The 21072-nt window shown below is 35.9% G+C and overlaps 1 protein-coding gene across 3 annotated transcripts in view; it reads left to right on the top strand.

The window, feature by feature from the left end:
- EVI5 (ecotropic viral integration site 5) overlaps positions 1–21072 on the top strand; it is a 71035-nt gene that overhangs the window by 15846 nt on the left and 34117 nt on the right. For 2 of the 3 annotated variants that reach the window (XM_083867385.1, XM_083867387.1), the window contains 12 exons: positions 972–1161; positions 3305–3529; positions 4518–4592; positions 5272–5397; positions 6125–6268; positions 7248–7337; positions 7440–7537; positions 8914–8974; positions 10886–10939; positions 13213–13245; positions 13808–13954; positions 20194–20328. In XM_083867385.1, the coding sequence (XP_083723511.1) occupies positions 972–1161; positions 3305–3529; positions 4518–4592; positions 5272–5397; positions 6125–6268; positions 7248–7337; positions 7440–7537; positions 8914–8974; positions 10886–10939; positions 13213–13245; positions 13808–13954; positions 20194–20328 (1378 nt within the window). The remainder of the gene's footprint in view (positions 1–971; positions 1162–3304; positions 3530–4517; positions 4593–5271; positions 5398–6124; positions 6269–7247; positions 7338–7439; positions 7538–8913; positions 8975–10885; positions 10940–13212; positions 13246–13807; positions 13955–20193; positions 20329–21072) is intronic. The other variant, XM_083867386.1, reaches the window with a different exon arrangement.

Here is a 21072-nt window from a genome sequence, read left to right as displayed (position 1 = left end):
GTTCAATATCTAAAACACAAGCTGACCTTGCTGAAATGCTGGGGCTTAACTTTCACGCTAATTTTTGAGAAGTTATTCAACCACGTGGCTCTGATATACTGATGTTGCAATTCTTAGAAGTTAAAGCACCAATGAAACTCTTGGCATAGCGAAACACTTTCAAGTTAGTCTGAATTCTTTCTCTTACCTAAAACATGGTCTAAAAAATTTCCCCTACTTACGGGGCTCAGTATTAGTTGAGGATAAACAAAGCATTGCCTTTTTGCCAAGTCCACGGCCACAGCAACCAGCTCACAGAGAAATCTCCTCAGGAACTTGCCTAGAACTTGACACGTCTTTATTTATACTTTGCTGCTGGATAACCCCAGAGGTTCTCATGTTTGCACTCCTCACTTTAATTACATATTCATTAGCTTTACTAATCACTTCTGTTGCCTTGTCCTTGGTCTGTAGGTCTGGAATTTCTCCTGTGTATTTATAAAACACTGTGTTGATTTGTGAACAGTTGTCAGCAAATATCAGGTTTTTTTTTAATTACTTCAAAGGTTTTAATTGTTCTGTCTTTATTTATACTGTCAATTTTTTTAAAGTGTAATTACGTAGACTTCTAGGAGACTAATTTTTTGTCTTTTAAATGACTGTATTTTTTAAAGTTCTTTGACATTTGATATTATCATTAAGGATATTTAACTTCCTTAGGTTTTATTTATCAGTCTGACGCATGACAGCTGTGGGTGACATTTTTATCCATTTCTTAAAATGCTGCAGTTTGAACTGTTCTGTCTGCAGATTTACTTGTGGTCTCAAGAGAGCAGTAACATTGGACAGTTGTTTTCACATTTAGTCCCAATGAATGCTGGTAAAACTGTTTCACTGAACCTCTGGGTGCATTCTTTGTCAAGAAAACAATTAGTAGTATGATCCATTGATTAGAAGAACTTGAATTTGGTTTTTGTGTGCTTTCTCTGCAGACTCTTGGAAACAGATAGCAAATCCCTACGATCAGTAAATGGGTCAAGAAGGAATAGTGGATCTTCTCTTGTATCAAGTTCATCAGCTTCTAGCAACCTCAGCCATCTTGAAGAAGACTCGTGGATCCTGTGGGGAAGGATTGTGAATGAATGGGAAGATGTACGGAAAAAGAAAGAAAAGCAAGTTAAGGTAGTAGTTGGAAACCATTTTTTAAAATATATTTTAAATGTGATACAAGTGATCCTGTTTTATCTTTGTGATAGGCTTATTCTTTTTAAGTAAATATGTAATACAAACTTCCAGTTGAATCTTTCCATCCATAAGCCTTAATGCTTTCTTTCTAAACTTCCTATGTGCTGTCACCCAGCAAATGTCTCCTGCTGAAAACCAGATGCATTTATTGTATCTTGAATACTAAAGCTTTCAGTTTACTTTTCATGAGAGATTTCCATGAGTACAGGGATGATTAGCTTTATGTTTCCAAAAATGGAATTACTGAAAATCAACTTAGGGCATCTAATAGCTTGATGCTGTGATTATGTATGTGTATGCCATGCTGCTATATACTGAGCAGCTCTCTTTTTAAAGCATTCCTAATATGAGAGTTGATAATTCTACTCAAAGGCTACAATCAGTTTAGATTTTTGTGTTTGCCAAGTGTGTTGACCCCAGAGATGACCTTAGGCAGAAGAACACAGTTTCTAAATTCTGGGTGAATTGCATGAACTTTGACCAGGGTGTCCAGTCTGGGTTAGTTGTGGTCATGTACAGAAGTGGAGTTCAACTACACTGTAAATTCAAACTAAAAAGCATTTAGTGCATTTGAACATATCCGTGTTTCAGTGCCAGCAAGCACAGCAGCATGGGATTTTTTTGTTAGTAGGCAAGTCTGTTCTGCTTTGGTTCTTTATTGGCTGTAGTCTGTAGTTTTATGTGCAGAATACAAATGTGTCAGGGTCTTTTGAACAGTTTGAAATGTGTGTCTATGAATAGGTTGTGGGAAGGCAGAACAATAGGCTTAAGTAAAGTATCTTTTGTATGAAGCAGTTGTGAAGAGAGAACATGACTTGAGAGAGGAAGCAAGGGAAGAAAATGAACTAAAGGTTTCCTGCTTGCATAGGGAAAGCAGTTTCTGGAAAGGTGTTCCAAAAGGCCATGAAAAGAAGGCCACAGGAGCCTGGCAAGAGAAAGAAAAAGTGAGATAGTAATAAGAAGATCTGGTTAATTAGAATTTGTTTGAACATTTTAAAGTGTCATGAGTATCACTTGTTTCTACAGCTGGCCATGTACAGTTTGAGGAATATTTAACTAACTTTCAGGGAATATTTAATTATATTGCTGACTAATATTATATTGAAAACTAGCCAAGTTTTCTTTTGCTGTTAAATAATTCTCAGTAGTTTTTTTGTCAAAAGTCAACCTTAACTGTGAGTCTGCACTTACGGTGGAGTATCAGAACATCCACGTCTATTCCCTGGTTGTGCCAGTAGGTACATAGGTAGCAGCATAGGTGCCTGTTTGGCTGTAAAAGCTGGTCTTAGGTTATTAGAAATCTAGTAAGTTTTTAGGTTTTAGACGTTTCTATACCTTCCTCCAAAGATGATGTGTTCCATCAAGATTACGTGTCCTTGTGATTTCTTAAAGAACAAGTAACAGGTTCTTAGGTGTACTCATCTGGGCATGTTTGAATCCTGTAATACCTAGTAGATTTTTTTCAAAAGATAAAATAGATTTAGTTAATTTAGTAGGTAAAAACTCAATGTTTTCTTGGTCCAGTGTCTGAAACTGCATTTAAATACTTTCTTAGAAGATAACTTGGAAATGCTGACATACCAGAGAGGTTAGACACAACTTGTCAAGTTTGTTAAATGATAGTTGTACTGTGCAAATTTTTTGTTGCAGTTACTGTGCTACAGTTAGTTCTACTTTTTGTCATTTACCTATTTTGTAAGTAATTTCTAGTTGGTGATTACTACAAATATTACTAAAGGTGTTATCTTCAGTAATCTTTCATTGAAATATAGACATAATTGTATTAAATTCTGTTTAATAGAAGCTCTTGCATAAAATTAGAGTATTCAGTTTTTCACATAGCTTGGATAAGGGACTATTTTCAGTAGCTCATTTAGCCACTAAAAGTGATTCAGAGACCACTTTCTTCTGTTGCCTTAATAATCCCAATAAATTTGACATTATAAACTGTATGAGTAGCTTATGCCATGATGTAAACTTTTTCCTGAAATTGTGAGGAACTTGATTTGAAGTTGTTTTTTCTCTAGATTTATTTTTTGTAATATTTTCAGGAAATTCAAATTGTCTTTTTGTGCTTTAGGAGCTGGTTCGAAAAGGGATACCTCATCATTTCAGAGCAATTGTTTGGCAACTTTTATGCAGTGCTCAAAGCATGCCAATTAAGGATCAGTATTCAGAGCTTTTAAAAATGACATCTCCTTGTGAAAAATTAATAAGAAGGGACATTGCTAGAACCTACCCTGAACATGATTTTTTCAAAGAAAAAGATAGCCTTGGGCAGGAGGTCTTGTTCAACGTAATGAAGGTGAGTTGGTGTTTCAGCCCTTGAAAATATTTTAGCAGGAACATGCACCAGCTTGGATTGTCTTGTATATAGAGAAATGGCACCAGTTTCTTGTGTTTTAAGTTTTTTTTAAACCAAAGACACTGGAATGGTTTAACATATCCTGTTTTTGTTTCAATGGCATTCCTGTAAGTTTTTTTATATCTCACGAAGTAAAACCAAGTTGGCATTGAAACAAAGTCCCATACTAACTGCTGATAGTGTAATGGAATGAAGTGTGTCATGAATTAAAGTGAAATTAAAGTGTGCCATGAAATAAAGCAACATTTCCCCAGACAAGCACATTGGCAGTCAGAACTAGTATTCAGTTTGCAGGTATTTCTGAAGTGCATGTGGCAGCAGCAAATGACAGGTACAAGCTAATGTGCAGTTGTTCCAGTGCCCAAACACAAAATGAAAATACTAGTGTAGCAATACTTAGTCTTCACCAGAGGTTCAACTTTGAAGGTCAGACTTTTCCATAGAACACAATTTCAACAGAAAAGTTGGCAGGTTTCCAAATCATAGTAATTTCCATAACTCTTTCCATTACGAAGATGCCACCTGCATGGAGATCACCACATTTCATCCATCTGTAAATAAAACTGCAACACACATTTTTTTCTGAAGACAACTTGTTTCATTGTCTGGCCTGTCTCCTATAAAAGTAGTACTTTGTGAGATTTGTATGCCAGTGATCTGTCATCTTTTGGCAAATTCCTGTAGATGAAAACTGCCTGTATTTTTGGTAGATATGCCTTAGTTTTAGCTCTGTAGGTGCTCAGAGAGCAGTTTGTAGCAGCAGGTAGAAACTAAAATGTCTTTACTAAAACTTCTGGATGGGATCTCTGCCCTTGTTGGATTTGGGGAGAGGAAAAATAAATTATTAACAAGATAGCAGGATGAGCTATGATTACTTTTTGTTTATAATGAAGACTTAATTGTTGATAGTTTTTGCTTTATTTCCCAGGCTTACTCTTTGGTGGATCGTGAGGTTGGATACTGTCAAGGAAGTGCTTTTATAGTTGGATTGCTGCTTATGCAGGTAAAAATATTTAAAATACGTGAACCTTTAAAATTCATGCTAGAATGCATCATATACTGTGATGGTGTGGTGGGGAATTTTTGCAGTGGTTTTCCTTCATAATTTTGTTACAATGGAGCTGTCAAGGGCAGCTGTTTAGTCTGGAAATTAAATGAGATTTAGTTTTGTCATTCTACTTTCCAAAATACTGTATTTGAGTGGAAGAATGTATTTGTTTCTCAGAGCTAAGGTAGGATTGCAGGCTTGCAAGCTATTTTGGTGAGTGATATTTCAAAAATAAATGAACTTCTCATTTCTCTTCTATTACATGGAATCTCCTCAGAGTTCAAATGTAACTGTACAGTTGATTTGATTATCTTAAAGGTGCCTTTGTATTATTGGTTTTTGGCTTATGGCAAAGTAGGGTATATAATAAGAAACTTACAGACTTTCATTTCAGTTTAGAAATTATTTGCTAGAATTTAATATATACAAAACTTTGTTGGAGTAATTGGCTGTAAATCCCTTAAACAAAACAAAAACCTCAAAACAAACAAACCAACAACCAAAAAAGTACCTCTGCTGCATGCACATGCACACACACACAAAACCCCTACCCTAAATCCTCCCAGGCTTTTACTCTGATATATTGTTATATTTGTCCAGAGTTTTTACTGTGCTTTTTTTATTTTTGCTTTAGATGCCAGAAGAAGAGGCATTCTGTGTGTTTGTTAAATTAATGCAAGATTACAGACTACGAGAACTCTTTAAACCAAGCATGGCTGAACTGGGCCTTTGTATGTACCAGTTTGAATGCATGATACAGGTACATACAAAATCTATCAAACTTGCTTTTCAGTAACTATTAATAAGGAACTTGGGAGTTACAGCTCAAGAGCAGGCATGTCTGTTGGCTAACAGGCTGTACTCTTGACAATAGAACTTCAGAAGTAAATGCATGTGGCTCTGTGGGCAATTTTTTTTTTAACCTTTGGCAGACAGTGACTGGTTTTTAAACTCCGAAGTACAAGGATTTGTATGGCTGCAGTTTAAGCATATGAATGTTTAATTCTGTTTGGTAGAGACCCTCATATATAGAACTGAAATTGTTTTCAGATTTGGAGTGCAGGTTCTTCCTGGTCAGACTGATGGACAAAAATAGGTTTCTGTTTTGTGATCCAGTTTCTAACATGATGATCAGGGGTGAGATATCACATAGCCTTTGATTTTGTCATCTGTTTTTAGTAGCCCATTCTAGATATTACTCAGAGATTTTACAAGCTTGAATTCCCTGTAGGATCAGGAAGTGTTTTTTGTTATCTGCTTTGCAGGATAGACATTCTATAGGACATTCTGTACTGGGACTTTTGTTGCATGGCTCTTGCCAATGATGAGCCATATCCTTCCTAGTCCCGTTGCTAGTACAGACAGCTGCTATCTTACTAAGTATTAATTATTTTCTTGTTTTCAATATTTATCAAAACCATGTCTGCACTAAAAACTGCAAGCAGAAGCTTAACGTACTTGTGTATTTTATTTCTCTTCTTTTCCAGGAACATCTTCCAGAGCTTTATGTGCACTTTCAGTCTCAGAGTTTTCACACTTCTATGTATGCATCGTCATGGTTTTTAACTATATTCCTTACAACTTTTCCACTACCAATTGCAACAAGAATATTTGATATCTTTATGTCTGAGGTAACTACTAAATAGTAGTCATATGTTCTATTTCAAGAGTAGCTGTTGAAAACAGTTATTTAGGTAGTGGTATAAATGCCATCATGATGGACAAATCTCATAGTCTTGCTTTTTATTTCTTCGGCTGATAAGAATATTTTAAAGGAAGGTGTTTCTGTGTGCAGTTTGTCAAGGAAGAGCAGCTAAGTCACCGAATATTGATACTGTGTGTAGCTTTGTGCTCTAAGCTTGTTAAAATGTTCCCAAATCTTTCTGGGTACAGCAAAGACATCCACTCCTCAGTATTATGGTGAATTTGCAGTGGACACTAATGCTGCTTTCAGGCCAAAGTTAAAGTTCATTGAGGATATGCAAAACAAGAAGAGGGAGTGTTAGTTCCTTTTATTGTCCACATGATTATTGATGCCAAAGAAATTTAGGGACTTATTCAGTGTCATTATCACAAAGACACCTATGCTAAATTTAGGATTAGAGCTCTGCATAATTGTAACTATTAAGAAATCATAGCTTATGTTTGCTCTGCAGTCAGCTTTTAGAAAGCAGTAAGTCGAAGGTGGATCCTTTTAGCTTGCCCTCAGGAAAGTCCAAGATGGGGTATATAGGGAGACCTTTTTTGTTTTCCCAGTAGTTTAACTGCATTGTACTGTATCTGAAGTTAAAATAGCTTTTTTTGAAAAAAGGATTTTTCTACTAGATATACTTAAAATGATTGATAGAGCTGACCTAGAGAATTCCTGTCACTTGAGATTTTGCCTCATCAATAACTTCTCTGAGGGAGATGTCTGGCATCAGGACAAATAGCCAGTCTGTTTGTCCTTGGAACAAAATAAGAAACACAGAAGCAGTTTGTTGAGAGATTTTTTTTCAGTAGCCCTTTTACTTGTGCTTACTTGAGTGAGATTTCCAATGTTAGTATGTCATAGAAAAACTCTACTGTTGACAATGCCATGAATAATTGTTGGATATTTTTTCTTTTCAGGGTTTAGAGATAGTATTTCGAGTAGGTTTAGCATTACTTCAGATGAACCAGGCAGAATTACTGCAACTTGACATGGAAGGAATGTTACAGGTAAGGTTATAATAATTTTAAGAGATATATGAAATGTGTAGTGTGTGTATATTTCCTTGCAGCTGTTAATTATATGTAATCTTGTGCTCTGATTGCTTTTAGCACTTTCAAAAGGTCATTCCACATCAGTTTGACAGTGGTCCAGACAAATTAATCCAAGCATCTTATCAAGTCAAATACAATGCAAAAAAGATGAAAAAGTAGGTATTACATTTTGAGAAAATGGATTATACTGTTGCTGAGTTACTGTTTGTTTACCCTCAAGAATTGTTATTCAGTGTTTCATTTTGAATTTTCCATCTTTACATTTCTTTGGGATTTTATACTATATAAACAGTTAAAACTGAAGTTCTGCCTGCAAAAATGATTCTAAAGTATGTTTGCTATTTTTCTTAAATATAATAAAGCTATATCTCATTTACAAAAATTAATAAAAAAGCATTTGAAGAGAACTGCAAGTTATGGGGAATTATAGCACTTCTGTAAATAAGGAGCTGAATAGGAACGTTGGGTGGGGGGTGGTTTTCTGGTGGGAGAGGAAATTGCCTTTTTTTTTTTTTTAGGGTGAAGCAGGGAAAGGAGATTAAACTCTTAAGATTGGGCCTAAATTCTAAAGATTTTAGTTCTCAGAAACTGGAAGAATAATCATGGTGCTAAAGAGTGCATTTACAATAAAAATTAGTGCTGTTTAAAATATAAATAGATAAAACTTTGTAGTAACATTGACAACTTTCATTTGGAAGTTGAAATCTTGAGAATACCACTACTTGTTGTTGCTGTTGCTAAGGTTAGTTGCATGTGGCTTCTGCCTTTGGTCAATTTTGTTTTGATTAGTCAAGCTGCAGATAATGTGACTTGTCAGGGTTAAGTTTGGTGGGTCACCTGTATCGTATGTTCATTGTCGCACTGCAGGTTGTGCCCAGGGTCTTCCAAGCTGAATTTGTCAATCTTTCTCTTTTTTTTTCTGTCAGCAGCCTATGATCAGTAGAGTGAGCAGTCTTCTCTAAAAAAGAAGTTACAACAAAGCTTTCAGGAAAAATATTTTCTTTGCAAACCAGTACAAGTGTATGTAGTTGAAAATCCTACCATTCCAAGTCTGAACTTCCTGATCTGCCTTCCTTAGGGGCATTGTTGTCTCAGCGTGTGGGTTTTTCTTGCTGCCTTTTTCATTTGGTTTGCTGGGGAGAGGCTAAAATTGGTTTATATTTAAGGTATTTTTCTCAGATTTCTTTGCATCTTTTTTTTCCAGGCTTTCCAAGGTCTGATTTCTTTTGGCTGAATCTCTTGAATTGATGACTCTATTACATAAAGGGGTTATTACAGAGTAGCTCCAAATTGCTGCCACTGTAAGGTATCCAAGCAAGCTCCTGCACTTCAGAGTGCTGGTTCAGTCTGTTCATATCTACTGAAATCTGTGTTTAAATTTAAGGTCCAGTCTCAGCATTTACAGGAGTGCGTTTCAGAGGAAATATCAATAATCCCTATCTCTGCTCTACTGTTATTTGTTAGGTATTACACCAACAAGTAAATTATCCAGAAAGTTTCTGATCGTAATTTTACTATTTCTAATTTTTAGGCTAGAAAAAGAGTACACTACAATAAAGACGAAAGAAATGGAAGAACAAGTTGAAATTAAAGTAAGGAACCCTCAACAAATTTATTTATGAATAAATTTAATTCCTAGATGGGGGGGTTACATATTTGATCTCTGCATGTAGCAGGACATAATTAAGGTCCCCAATTTTTTTTTTCTTTCAGCATTTATATTTGAGATGTCTGTTCATAAAGGACACCTACAGTGAAATTACTAAGACTTCTGGTGGACATTAAAAAAAAAATCTTTGGGGACCTGCTGTACTTATTTTTTTAGTATTTCCTGCTGACAAAAGTTTAGTAACAGATGTCCTCATTTATCAGAGGTTCCAAATGTGCTGGTTTAGATGTAGGTGCTCCACATAGGAGGTTTGTGTGACACATGTTTAGACTTCATAGAATGCACTTGAGGGGTTTGTCTATGATTTTAAGATCTTGATTTTTCTTATGCATTGGACCCAAATTTTAGTATCTTCTGTCTGCAGTCACTTTTTCTTTTGGAGCTTTTGCAGTTAATACAAACTGGGGGGAAAAGCCAAGCTGCCAGTGGAGTTTATTTTTCCCTTTTTACTAACTGACCTACTTCCTGTATGTACTTAATCACTGCATCTTTTTGCTTTTGTGACATAAATAGGCTTTTGATGCCTTTTTTCCCTATTTCACTTTTTTTTTCACAGCATGTTTCTTGATCTGGATTTTCTTCCTTGTGTTCTATGAGGAAAGACAGTGGGAGAAGTAATGTGCAAATGTATTATATAAAGCTTTGTTGAGGGAGTTAGGTACAGCCTTCCTTCTTCCTGTCCACTGCTAGTCATTTTGCCTTTCAATATCAGTTTTTAAGGCATCAGTTCTGCAGAAAAATAACTGAGAGATGCACCTGGGAGCACAAAGGTATTAGGAGCCTTTTCAGGCAGCTTGTTATTGTGGTACCAGGCAGTGAGGCAGTTAGCAGCATGAATACCTGCTGTACAGCAGATGAAATCAGATTTGCAGGGCTCAAATGACAGCTCTCTGCAGAACAGGACAAAGCAAAACCATATGAAAAACAACTGTAACTAGATTCTAGTACAGGAACTAATTTCAAATCCTTTCCTGCTTTTTGCCACCATCCTCTCCTCGCCCCCCCAAAAAAGAAGAAAGCAAAAAAACTCCCCAAAACAAAAAACACGAAGCCCATCCCAACAAAAAAACAATCAAAAAACCCCAACCGAACAATGCAAAGTTATCTGTTTCTAGGCCCTACTTTGGGACATATGTAAATAATTTCTGACTTAGCAGAGCTTCTTAGCAAAAAAACTATTTTAGGGGAGATAGAAAACCAACCTTATTTTGAGTTTGCCTTTTAGCCTGGCAGAATAAAGCATTTACTGAACTGATGACTAATGCCCTGTTCTGAGGGGTATGAATCTCCTCTATCTGAATGCTGACTGCTGAAATTTACAGGAAGTGCACTGGTAAAATATAGAGTTCAGTACAATTCTTTCTTACCTCTGGGACGTTTGAGGTAATTCTCAGTATAACCTTACAGATTAATGTAAATTCTTGTGACGAAAGGGAAGGAAACCTTGTAGCTGCCTCATTAGCCTGTGCTAGTGCAGGGAGTGCCCTTTCATGTCCCTTAACCATGAAGACTGGCTCTGTTTATGAAGGGGAGGCTGTCGAGTCTGGTGTGGGGTTAAGCCCCATGGTTCACCTGCAGACATACAGCTTTCAGCTAATGCAACATAGATGGTTTCATATAACATGGGATATATTCTTGTTTTTGCTGTACCAACCTGTTTAAATTCATATTTTGAGCTAGTACATAATATGAAAGGATGTTAAGAAGGTCAGTAATTATTTTTGTATTTATGTTGATTTTCATGGATGTGATGAGATAAAAATGGTGTTAGTTTGCTTTTATGAATTTCAATTCATAACTTGAGAAATGGATTTGTGAACTGTTTACCTTCCAGAGGTTACGAACTGAAAACAGACTCCTAAAACAGCGCATTGAAACACTAGAAAAAGTAAGTATGTTGGGGATTAAATCTAATCTCTGTTAATTTAGACTGTCTCGATGGTAATTTCCTTATATGAAATTGGAATCTCAGAATTATAGTTTACTGTTTTCCTGATAATCTCTGGTGTTTATTAGCAGTGTGTAGCCAAACAACATGGCTATCACCAAGCAATTAAGGTCAATGCTTTAAATATGTAAGGTTGTATCTGCTTCTTAGTGATTATAAAATCAAATATTTTGACATACCCAGCTTGTGTTGTGCTGTTTTCTTTCTGAATTAGAAGCATATGTTTGAAGTCCAGAAGACCCCATGAAATAGTGGACTGGTTGGTTGGAAAAGAGGTCATGGGGAGAGAATCCTCAGTTTTGAAAACCTGGAATTGCTTGGTGTTTTTATGTAGTAGCAAAGTGACAGACCTACCAATGACCAGAGAGATGTTGCAGCATTCATATTGAGAACAGAAACACTGCCATTCATTTATTCTATGTAGTTTTGAGGTTTTGTGCCAGTTTTGAGTACATGGTGGGGAGAATATCTGAAGACTTTTCTCATCTGTTTAATCTGGAGTGGAGTTTTGTTAGGTCTTTTTGTAACTGATTGAAAGTTCAAAATTATGCATGAGGACTGCTGTAGATACATTGCCAACTGTTCTCCAGTGGCCTCTCCTGTATCCTGGTATCACACTTCCTGTGGCACATTGCACCTGAGCTGCTCTGGGGGCCATCTTTCAACAAATGAATTGAATTCTCTTGTGAGTTGTAAACAGTTGTTCACATTTCACAGGAAGAAAATGGTAACCTTTCAATTAGGAGTGCCATAATTGAGAGATATCACAGTTCAGATGTTAAACCCCATTGCAATTTCTTGAGAAATCCATCTGTGTCAGATTCTAATTAACTGATTTCAGAATTTAGTTTGGAAAAGATGCACAATAGGGACACATTGTGAAAGCTGTGACCAAAAAATACAATTTTATGAACATTTTTGTTTCTAGTATTGGAGATTAATAAAATGAATGGAAAAGAGTAGGCTGTCTCTAAGAAGCTTGAAGCTGTAATGAATAATTTCAATGCCCTTGGCAAATATATAATAGTTAATATCCTTGTTTTATATTTAACTTGTAGAGGTTTGAAACCTTTTCTTTTTATAACTATGAAGTCCATGATGAAGTGCCAGATGCTAGTGCTTTTGCAAATTCTGTACTTAGAATTTCAGAATTCACCTTCTGACTATCCCAATCAGATTGGAATTAAAACAATTCTAAATTGGAAATATTATCTATTAATAAGAATTTCTGAAGAGCGTTATCATCGCATTTGAAAAACATCAAATTGATATTGTGAAAAATACATTAAGTTCTTCTGTAGGAAACTTACTTTTAAAATATTTTTCCATCATTCAAACCCATTTGATTTATTTGTGATTTCCTTAGTGTACCTTAACTTCTCAGTAATAGCTCTTATCTACTAGTTTGAGCTTCAGTTTTAATAGAAGTTTCAAGGACAAAGAATGTCTATTAATAGATGTGTTTCTCCATTGTAGAATGTTCAAAAATTGAGTGATTTCAGGGGTGATAAAGTAGAAATTAATTGAATGCAACTGCAGGATGCTAGGACTTGTCAATGTGCAAAAATGGAATTTTTTCTTGCAAAAGTTTGGCAAGGAAAGAGAATCTATGAACTGCTCAAGGAGTTACTGCAAGAGTTCGGTAAAACAGAACATTAGCTGTCATAGCTGACATTTCCTACTTGTCTGTCAGTTAGCACCATTTAACTTCCCTGCTTCATCTTAGTGGAAGCTGTAGTTCTGCATGAGTGCCTCAGTGCTTAGTGGAGTTCCCTCTCTGCTCAAATTATGCCTTTGTTTCTTATTGCGGGGGGACTGTAGACCGTGTCTTGCATCTCTCTATTCGATCATGTTGGATAATGCTTCAGTAACTTTCGTTAATTAGGGAAGGAAGCCATCCAAATAAAAACACCCAGTCTCCTGTAGGTGAATTTTAAATGTTACAGAAATCTGGCTTTGAAACCGTTTTGTATCAGAGATGGACCATGTTAAATCAGTTGCAGAAAAGGCTGCTTCCTGGGACCTTTGGGCTGAGTTGCCCAAGTTGCTTTTATATGAAGACTTGTTAATTTTGCAAAAAGAGTTTGCACAGAAAATGGGTAGAATTTGGGCATTTTCTTTCTATCAGCTCTTGGTCTTTTTTGTCACTATTATCAGCCCCTTGTATTTTGGTTTCCCTTTTCCTCATTCCTATCTGAATTTTTCCTTTGTAGGAAAGTGCTTCCCTGGCAGATAGATTGATACAGGTATAGTCTTTTAGTCTTTTACTGTATGGCTCTCTTCCTACTCATTAAAAAAACCCCAACTGCTTTAATGCATGCATATTTGCATGCTGTATTCTATCCCTGCTTTGCTGATTTGGAATAAATACAGCTAATATATCTTGCTAGAAACTTGTTTAATTTTGTTTACTAAAAATATATAAACCCAATACCTGCACGCTATAGTAATTTTCCTAACCTATTGTAATTTTTTGTACAAATTCCTGTGGCAAATGGATTCTATGACACTGTATTAACAATGAAATTGAATATTGTGAACCTCAATCTGTGCATGTACAACTGAGTAATAATGCATGAAAGGAATTTTATTGAATGCGAGTACAAAACTGTACTTGCTAAATGGATGCTGAACTTTATTATAAAGTACTAAAGCAGCTGTTTAGTACTACTTTGTCCTAAAATTTCTACCAATTCTACTCTGTGCTGTTTGCAAAACCAATCTGATTAAATAAGCAGCTAAGCATCACAAAGGCAGTTTTCCTTGGATTTGTCATCAAGTGCTTAAAAAAATAAATTATGTCCTAAGGGACAAGTGACAAGGGCCCAGGAGGCTGAGGAAAACTACCTCATAAAACGGGAGCTGGCCACCATCAAACAGCAGAGTGATGAGGCCAATACTAAACTGGAGCAAGCTGAGAATACCATCAGGGAGCTCCAGCAACAGCAGCAATGGGTAAGGAGCCTGGCAGCACATCATCTCATCTTTTTCACTCACATGTGTTTATTTTTCCTCATCATTTCATTACATGGTCTCTGTGCTGTCTTTGTAAACCCCTGTTCATTGTGATTTGCATTCTTAAAATTACATAAATTGGACTGAATGAAATTTTGCACTGGTCTACTGATAGATGAGATTCATAACCCTGGATAGGTGTTAGTTGAGTTAATTAAAAAAACTTAAACAACATACCCACAATAAAACACACCAAGCAAAAAACAAAAAAGAACCCCACAAACCAACCCAAAACCCTTCCACCACAAAAGAAATACTAACAAAAAACCATACATGTAACCTCTGATAGCTCTTAATGCTAAGAATCTAGTCATTGCAAGTTGTGTCACTCTGAATACTCAAATTTGAGAATCGATTCACAGTGCCCTTACCTAGTGTATAATTTAAGTCAGTTTCTTTCATATCAATGTTCTTCTGTGTGGCTGTATTTTTTTCTGAGTATGCGAAAATTTACTGCTTGTTGAAGCAGAAGAGTATTGTCCCTGATTTTTTAACTACAGAACTTGATTTAAAAGTGTGGATTTATGTGCATATGGAGCAGAAAAATAATTTTTAGTAGCCTTTTATAGTGCTGTATTTGTGTGTACTCTGTGTTTTAGGTAGTAAAATGTTCAAGACTTCTGACTGTTACTGTAAGACTGGAGTTACTTCCCTTAAGACACTTGGAGTGTTCAGTATCTTCTCTTTGGGGGGACGGGGGAAGCATTTTAGCATCTTCACTTGCTGAATAAACTGTGCACTACTAGTGTTGATGTGAATATCTTCATATGGTTTTAAATGAGTGGTATCCAAGTACTTGCCTGAAATCTTGGGAATTTCAGGTGTATGAAATACAACTTAATAGAACTAAGTATGCAGCAGCTGCTTACCAGTTTTCTGAATGTCAGTATGACAGTTTGCTTTGTGTCTTCTTCCACTAAAGCTCTAGAAATACCTGTGTCTCATATTGGAAGGTAAAGATGAAATTTACTGTTAGACTGAAATGAAATCACAATTTAAATGCAACATTCTAGTTCTAGAACTATGTCTGTTCAATGCATTTCAGTGTAAAAAAGATAGATATTTTAGAGTAGTTGTAAAAAGTGATTAATGAGCTATTACTCTCTCATGTGAAATACTGATTTTTCAAGACCTTGAACAATTTCTTTAGGGGGAATATTATGAAGAAATTATGATTAGGAAGATGGAGATGGTCTAGTAATGATTTTCAACATTTTTAGATATATTGTAATCTTTCAAGTGAAATGCAATGAGAAGCATTTATAGACTTTTGGATATCCAGCTATTTATTGTCTGGTTACAATAGTACACACACCTTCCATATTAAAGACCTGTATGTAATTAGAAGGTATTAGAAGACTAAGATACTAAATCCTTAATTGGTGGGAATATGACTTTTAAAGCTAATGCCTCTAACTGTGCTGGGGACCTTACTGAGTAGCAGTGATGGGGAGGCCTGACAGGTTGCCTAGGTATGGGAACTGATCCTGAGCAAAACCTTAGATAACTGTGGATTACAAATGTGGCTGGGTTGGAGCTGTGAGTGCAGACAACTGGACAAGTCCTGCAGGAACGGAGAGCGAGTTAAATTATGAGCATGCTTCCTTCTTTCCATGCTTGCAACATTGTTTTCCTCCACTTAAATGTGAACATGGCTATAGGAAGTTGTCTGACTGTGTGTGTGGAACTGAGACTGTAAATCCATATGGTTATAGACAGATCTGTGCCTAATAGCTGGCTTATTCTGAAGTGTAGGGAATAGCACTGTGGCTTTGGGACCCATCAGAACTAGACAACGTGGTGAAAGTGTTAAATGGTTTAAGTGAGGAGCGCTCGCTAGATTCTGTTGCATCAGTAAGACGTGTAGTTGAACAGGCTTTTTATTGTTTCCAAGCGTGGAAGTGGGAGCAGCAAATGTAAGCGGCTGCGTGCGTTTAGGGCGCCACCTGGTGGGAATGCTGGATTTATTTGGAATTTTGGCATTTTACTGGACACTGGTAAATTTTTTGCCACTTACTAGTGCCAGCAGCTTTATTCTTGGCAATACTCCTTTTCAGTACTGTATTGCAAGTATCTGCTTTAATGTTTTCTTCTCTAATTATTTCAGCTTTGTTTATTGTTAGCAAAAATGATTGTACTGTAAACTTGTAAATCACTGCATAGTTTATCTGTGCTTATTTAAAGATACAGCATCTATTGCATATATTTTATCACTTACATCTTTTTCAGTCTTGAATTGTCTGTTTCAGCATGATAAACACTGTGATGTTTGGATATGAATCTCAGAATAGAAATGTATGAAAAGAACTGCCTAAGGGTACTTGCAGCTGCTTCTTCTGAACAACACTGTGGGATTAAAAAAACCCACTGTTTTTTGGTGGCAAAAAATTAAAGAATAGTATTTTTAAGAAGGTTAACACATCCTTTGTAAAAAAAAAAAATGTGCTTTGTATTTGAGTATTATCAAGGGTTTATGCTATCTGTTCTGAGTTTGAATGGCATAGATTGGATGGCTTAAGGATAAGTATTGAAGGTACTTACTGGATATGTGTCTGAAGAAATTCACCCCTGCAGCACTTCTGAATACGGATATGGGTAGAAGATATTCTTTTGATCAAAGCCCAACACCAGAAGCCCAGATTACATACAAGTTTATTTTGTCCTGTGCTATACTATTTTTAGGGAGGTTTTTAGTTGAACAAGAATGACTTCATTATGAAGTGCAGAGTCTACTTAAAGAGGTGATCATTATACTAATGAATGATACTAATCTCTCTTTGGTTTGTCTGATCTTTAAATGTAGAAGCTTGCCAAAGGCAAGTTGTGATGGGTTACCAAATGATTAAGAGGAAGATGGCTTCTTCCTCCTACCACTAGTAAATCAAGAACTGCATAGAGGAAGTTGTGCCTGACTTGAATGAAATACAGAGTTTTCTTTTGAGGCATGCTAAGAGCAATGGTATTTGAGGAGTTAGGGAAAAGGGTAATCAGCCTGTTGTAACTTACTCCTGATAATTATGTGCTGAAGGTTTGATTCTCTGTTCTTTCCTCCTTGTCTTTCTAAATGAAAAGGGTAGCTTCTTGCTGGATGTAAACACCTACAGAATGCAAATCTTGTCTTTCCTTGTGACACTGTAATTGTCAATGATTACCCAGTTCATCAGTCTGAATGCCTTAAAATTGAATCTGATAAACTGGAGGTTAATCAAGCTAAAATTAGTTCACATCTTATTTTTAAATAGGCTCTTCAGCTTTATTATGTGAAGATAGAATTTTAATTGACTAAGCATTCAGATGGAAGCATATGCATTTTGCAAGGTAATTTACAGTGATGTATTTGGTTATTGTAGCAGCAACTTCATAATGCATAGTTTCTTTTCAGGAACTCATGCTAAAATGACTAATAATAATTGAGAACATAGTAATTGATAATTGGCATATATGCTTGTAAATGAGTATTTTTTTTTTTTTTGTAAATGAGCAACTTTATGGAAGGCCTCACTTTATTTTACAGTACATGTTCCTAATCCTGTGTTCTGATTTGCAATGAAAAAGCAGAAATGAAGAATACTGTATTTAGGGAAGTAGCACAGTTAGTGCTTAAATGTGTAAACAAAGTTAGCTGGGAGCTGCTGAATCATCTGTTAATTGCTCTTTAGTATACTGTACTGGAGAAACATTGTGTAATTGTATTTGTTATCAGCCAAAATAATATTTGGTACGGCTATGTTTAAGAAAATTTGGGTAGAAATATATCCAGCTGTATGAAGCCAAGCAAGGACTTGTTTCTTTCAGAATTAAATGACTATAGAACTACAGGTTTAGTCCTTTATATTACATATGTCTCTTCAACATAGGCAAGAAAATGTTACTGTGTTTAAAACGTTTGGGGGTGCCTGAAAATCTGTATTTGCATTGTGGCTTTGTCAGAAATTCTAGGCCTTAAGGCAAATACACAAAAGCAGATCTTTTTCCTGTAATCAATTGAAGAGTAGTTTTCAAACACAGCTTTAACTATAAATTTGTGTTACCTTTATATACTAAATTGAAATTGTGCTTTGTTTTACTAGGTAGCAAAGCTCATAACTTCTAATTTGTGAATCTTGATTTCTTCAGTCTGTTTTGATCTTGGCTGGGTTTTTTTTGCCAGTGTATCACGACTTGATTTAAAGTTTGTTGTGACTAAGTAAAAAAGTACTCTTAACATATTCCTTAGGCAGGTGAAATCTAAAGACAGATTTAAAGAAGGCATGACTTGTGCCTCAAACTGGATTATTAACTTTTCTTACATTTTCCATTACTAATTATTTGATAAACATCAATTAGAATTTTATAGAATACACTTACATTATTGCAAAATCTGCGTGTATTCAGTTCTTCAAATCTGCTGTTTTCTCTCAATGTCCTAGAAAATACTAGAGAACTTCTTACCTCACCAGAGAGAACGCTGCATTTGCTCTCATTCCATATGTATTACAGACAGAAATTTGCAACATGAAATGTACAGTCCATCTAGGTTGCTGTGTGTATCATGGGATGAACTTGTACAAACAACCAGGGAATAAAAAAGTGGTGGCTTCTTCTCTGCCTGTGCATGGTGTTACATATGGTACTTGTGTTGCTACATGATGTGAAGCAACTGTAGAAATGAATCAGCATTGTCCACCATCCTCTTCCTTACACTCGGATCAGGTCTGCCTCCTCTGCTTGCTGAGGCCAAAACACTGTGTGGGTTGAAAATAATATTAATTTGATTAGTATTGTATGAGGGGAAAATTAATATCAATGTACAAGGATCATATTCTGTCTGGGTTCCGTGTGTGTTCATGTGCACACAGTATGCAGAGTGCTTAAGTGGATGGTGTCAAGGACACTAAAAACTGCCTGCCTGAGCTGACTTTGCACATATCCCCTCCATTACAGCTTCCTGTAGGCACATACAGGAAATATAGTAACACTAAGAGTAGTATGCGTTTTGAATTTGGATTGTACTGTAAGTCAAGACAAAAGTTGGCATGCAGAAATATAAAAGCAAATGAAAAAATTATTTCCTTAACCACATAGTTCCATTTAAATCTTTGTCCTGTTTGCCCTTTATTTGTACATAAAAAGTCAGGGAACTAACCCTAACAGATGCATATGGAACTGAAGACTTCTGTTCCTTTTTATACTGTTTTTAGATGCAGAAAACTAAATTGTTTGATGCAAAAATAATGTAAGACACAGCTGTATCTTTAGTATAATGAATAATCTTTAAAAAGTTGAATTGTTAATAAAAGCTTAATCTATGCACCCAAGCATAGTACTTATATTTCACAATGTAGTTAATGACACCAAAAATGCATTAAATTCTTTTCCTCTAAATGTAATTTTCAGGTAGTTATGTAAATACAGTAACTAAACAACTTGGCTTTGAGGATTTCAATGCCCAATTTTTTCCTTCAATCAGAAATTTAAAGGCTGATTTAGGTTGGTGTTGCCTATCAAGCAAGTTTGACAATCTGTCAAACTGACACGTCATTCTAAAGTAACCCAGGAAAGAAATAAAATGTGTTTTTAAACTATTGATTGGGGGTGCAAGTTAGTGAGTCTTTTGAATATAAGTGTTTCAGTTGGATGTATCTGAATCTCAGAAGGAATACATAGTGTGTTAGCAAATGAGCGCCAAGAGCTGGAGTGAAGAAAGAGGCAAACCAAAGTCATTGTGCATTGAAGCATACGAGTTTTATTTTAAATCCAAGATTATGGAAAGATTCTGTTGAATTGGAGTTCAAGTGAACAGGGATTGAGTGATATTTGTATTAATCTTGTAATTAGCTAATCTTTCCTGAGCATCTTTTTCTGCAGATCACAAAGTAATCACAGATTGTTTGAGAATCTTTCAATTTGGTTGAGAATGAGAGAAAAATGTGTGTTGTTGCTTGTCAGTACTAGTAGAGGTCTCAGTTTTGTCAGACACATTTGGCTGTGTGGAGGTGCAGTTGTTTGAGAGGCAGAGCAGTAGGGATACATTTGTTGGCAGTCTGGATTGACATTAGTAGATCTGTGTAAGGTAAGCATTTACGCTGGTATTCCTGATCTTAAGCATTTGAATGTACTTTTCCCACCAAATCTGGTATATAAAACCCCTTTCAAACAATCTGTACTTCTTACTAAACATATTTCTGCAAACTTTGTAGCATAAATGCAGTTCACGATACAGTGAAGACTTTGTGCTACAGCTGGAAAAAGAGCTGGTCCAAGCCAGGCTGAGTGAAGCAGAATCCCATTGTGCCCTGAAGGAGATGCAAGATAAAGTTCTAGAGATGGAAAAGGTAAATCAAACCAGGACCTTCTATATAGAACAGCACTAGAAACAGACTACAGGTCCCTGTCATTCTTTCCAGAACTGTGCTCTAGAACCTTCTCTATGCTTCTGTGATTGCAAGATGCTTTTCAAACCTGAAATACAACAATAAAACAGGTCTGTTTGTACTGGAAAGGTTTGTGAATAACCAATCACTTTTCTTCTATTCTTGAAGCCTGCTGTAGTGGAAGACTTGGATTCTGGTGAAGTCTTGACAGGAAACATCAATTGTTTCAAAATTATACAAGAGCAGTGGGCTTAGAGTGAGCATTGAAATTACGTTGACACTAAATAGTTTGGGAGGAGAAGAAGAAAGGGTTCAATATTACCATTCCCATCCCATTATAGGCAGGGAAATAATCCCTTCACTGCTCAGTATCAGAATCTCTACTGCTTTTTGGTTGCCATGCTAGCTTGTAACTTACTGATGCCAGAGTTCGAGCTGTGCTCAAACCTACTGTCAAACATTTACCTTTCTTTGAAGCAAAATTTATCTGCAGAATAAAGTAGCAAAAGAAAAGAACCCAATAACTGAGCTGATCTAAAGCATGGTTTTCAGATCCTGTTGTACTGGCTTTGGAATTAGTTTCCTTAGGAAATTTTAACGAGCTATATACCCAGGCTTTGGCTAGAACTTACTAGCGAATTAGATTAACCCACTGGAGTCAAGATTTATTTTTCAATTATCTGATGGGCTTAGTATTAGTAGTGT

This window comes from Zosterops lateralis (genome assembly GCF_965231275.1).
Source record: "Zosterops lateralis genome assembly, chromosome: 9".
Classification (NCBI taxonomy): Eukaryota; Metazoa; Chordata; class Aves; order Passeriformes; family Zosteropidae; genus Zosterops; species Zosterops lateralis.
This window is presented reverse-complemented; position numbering and strand designations above follow the sequence as displayed.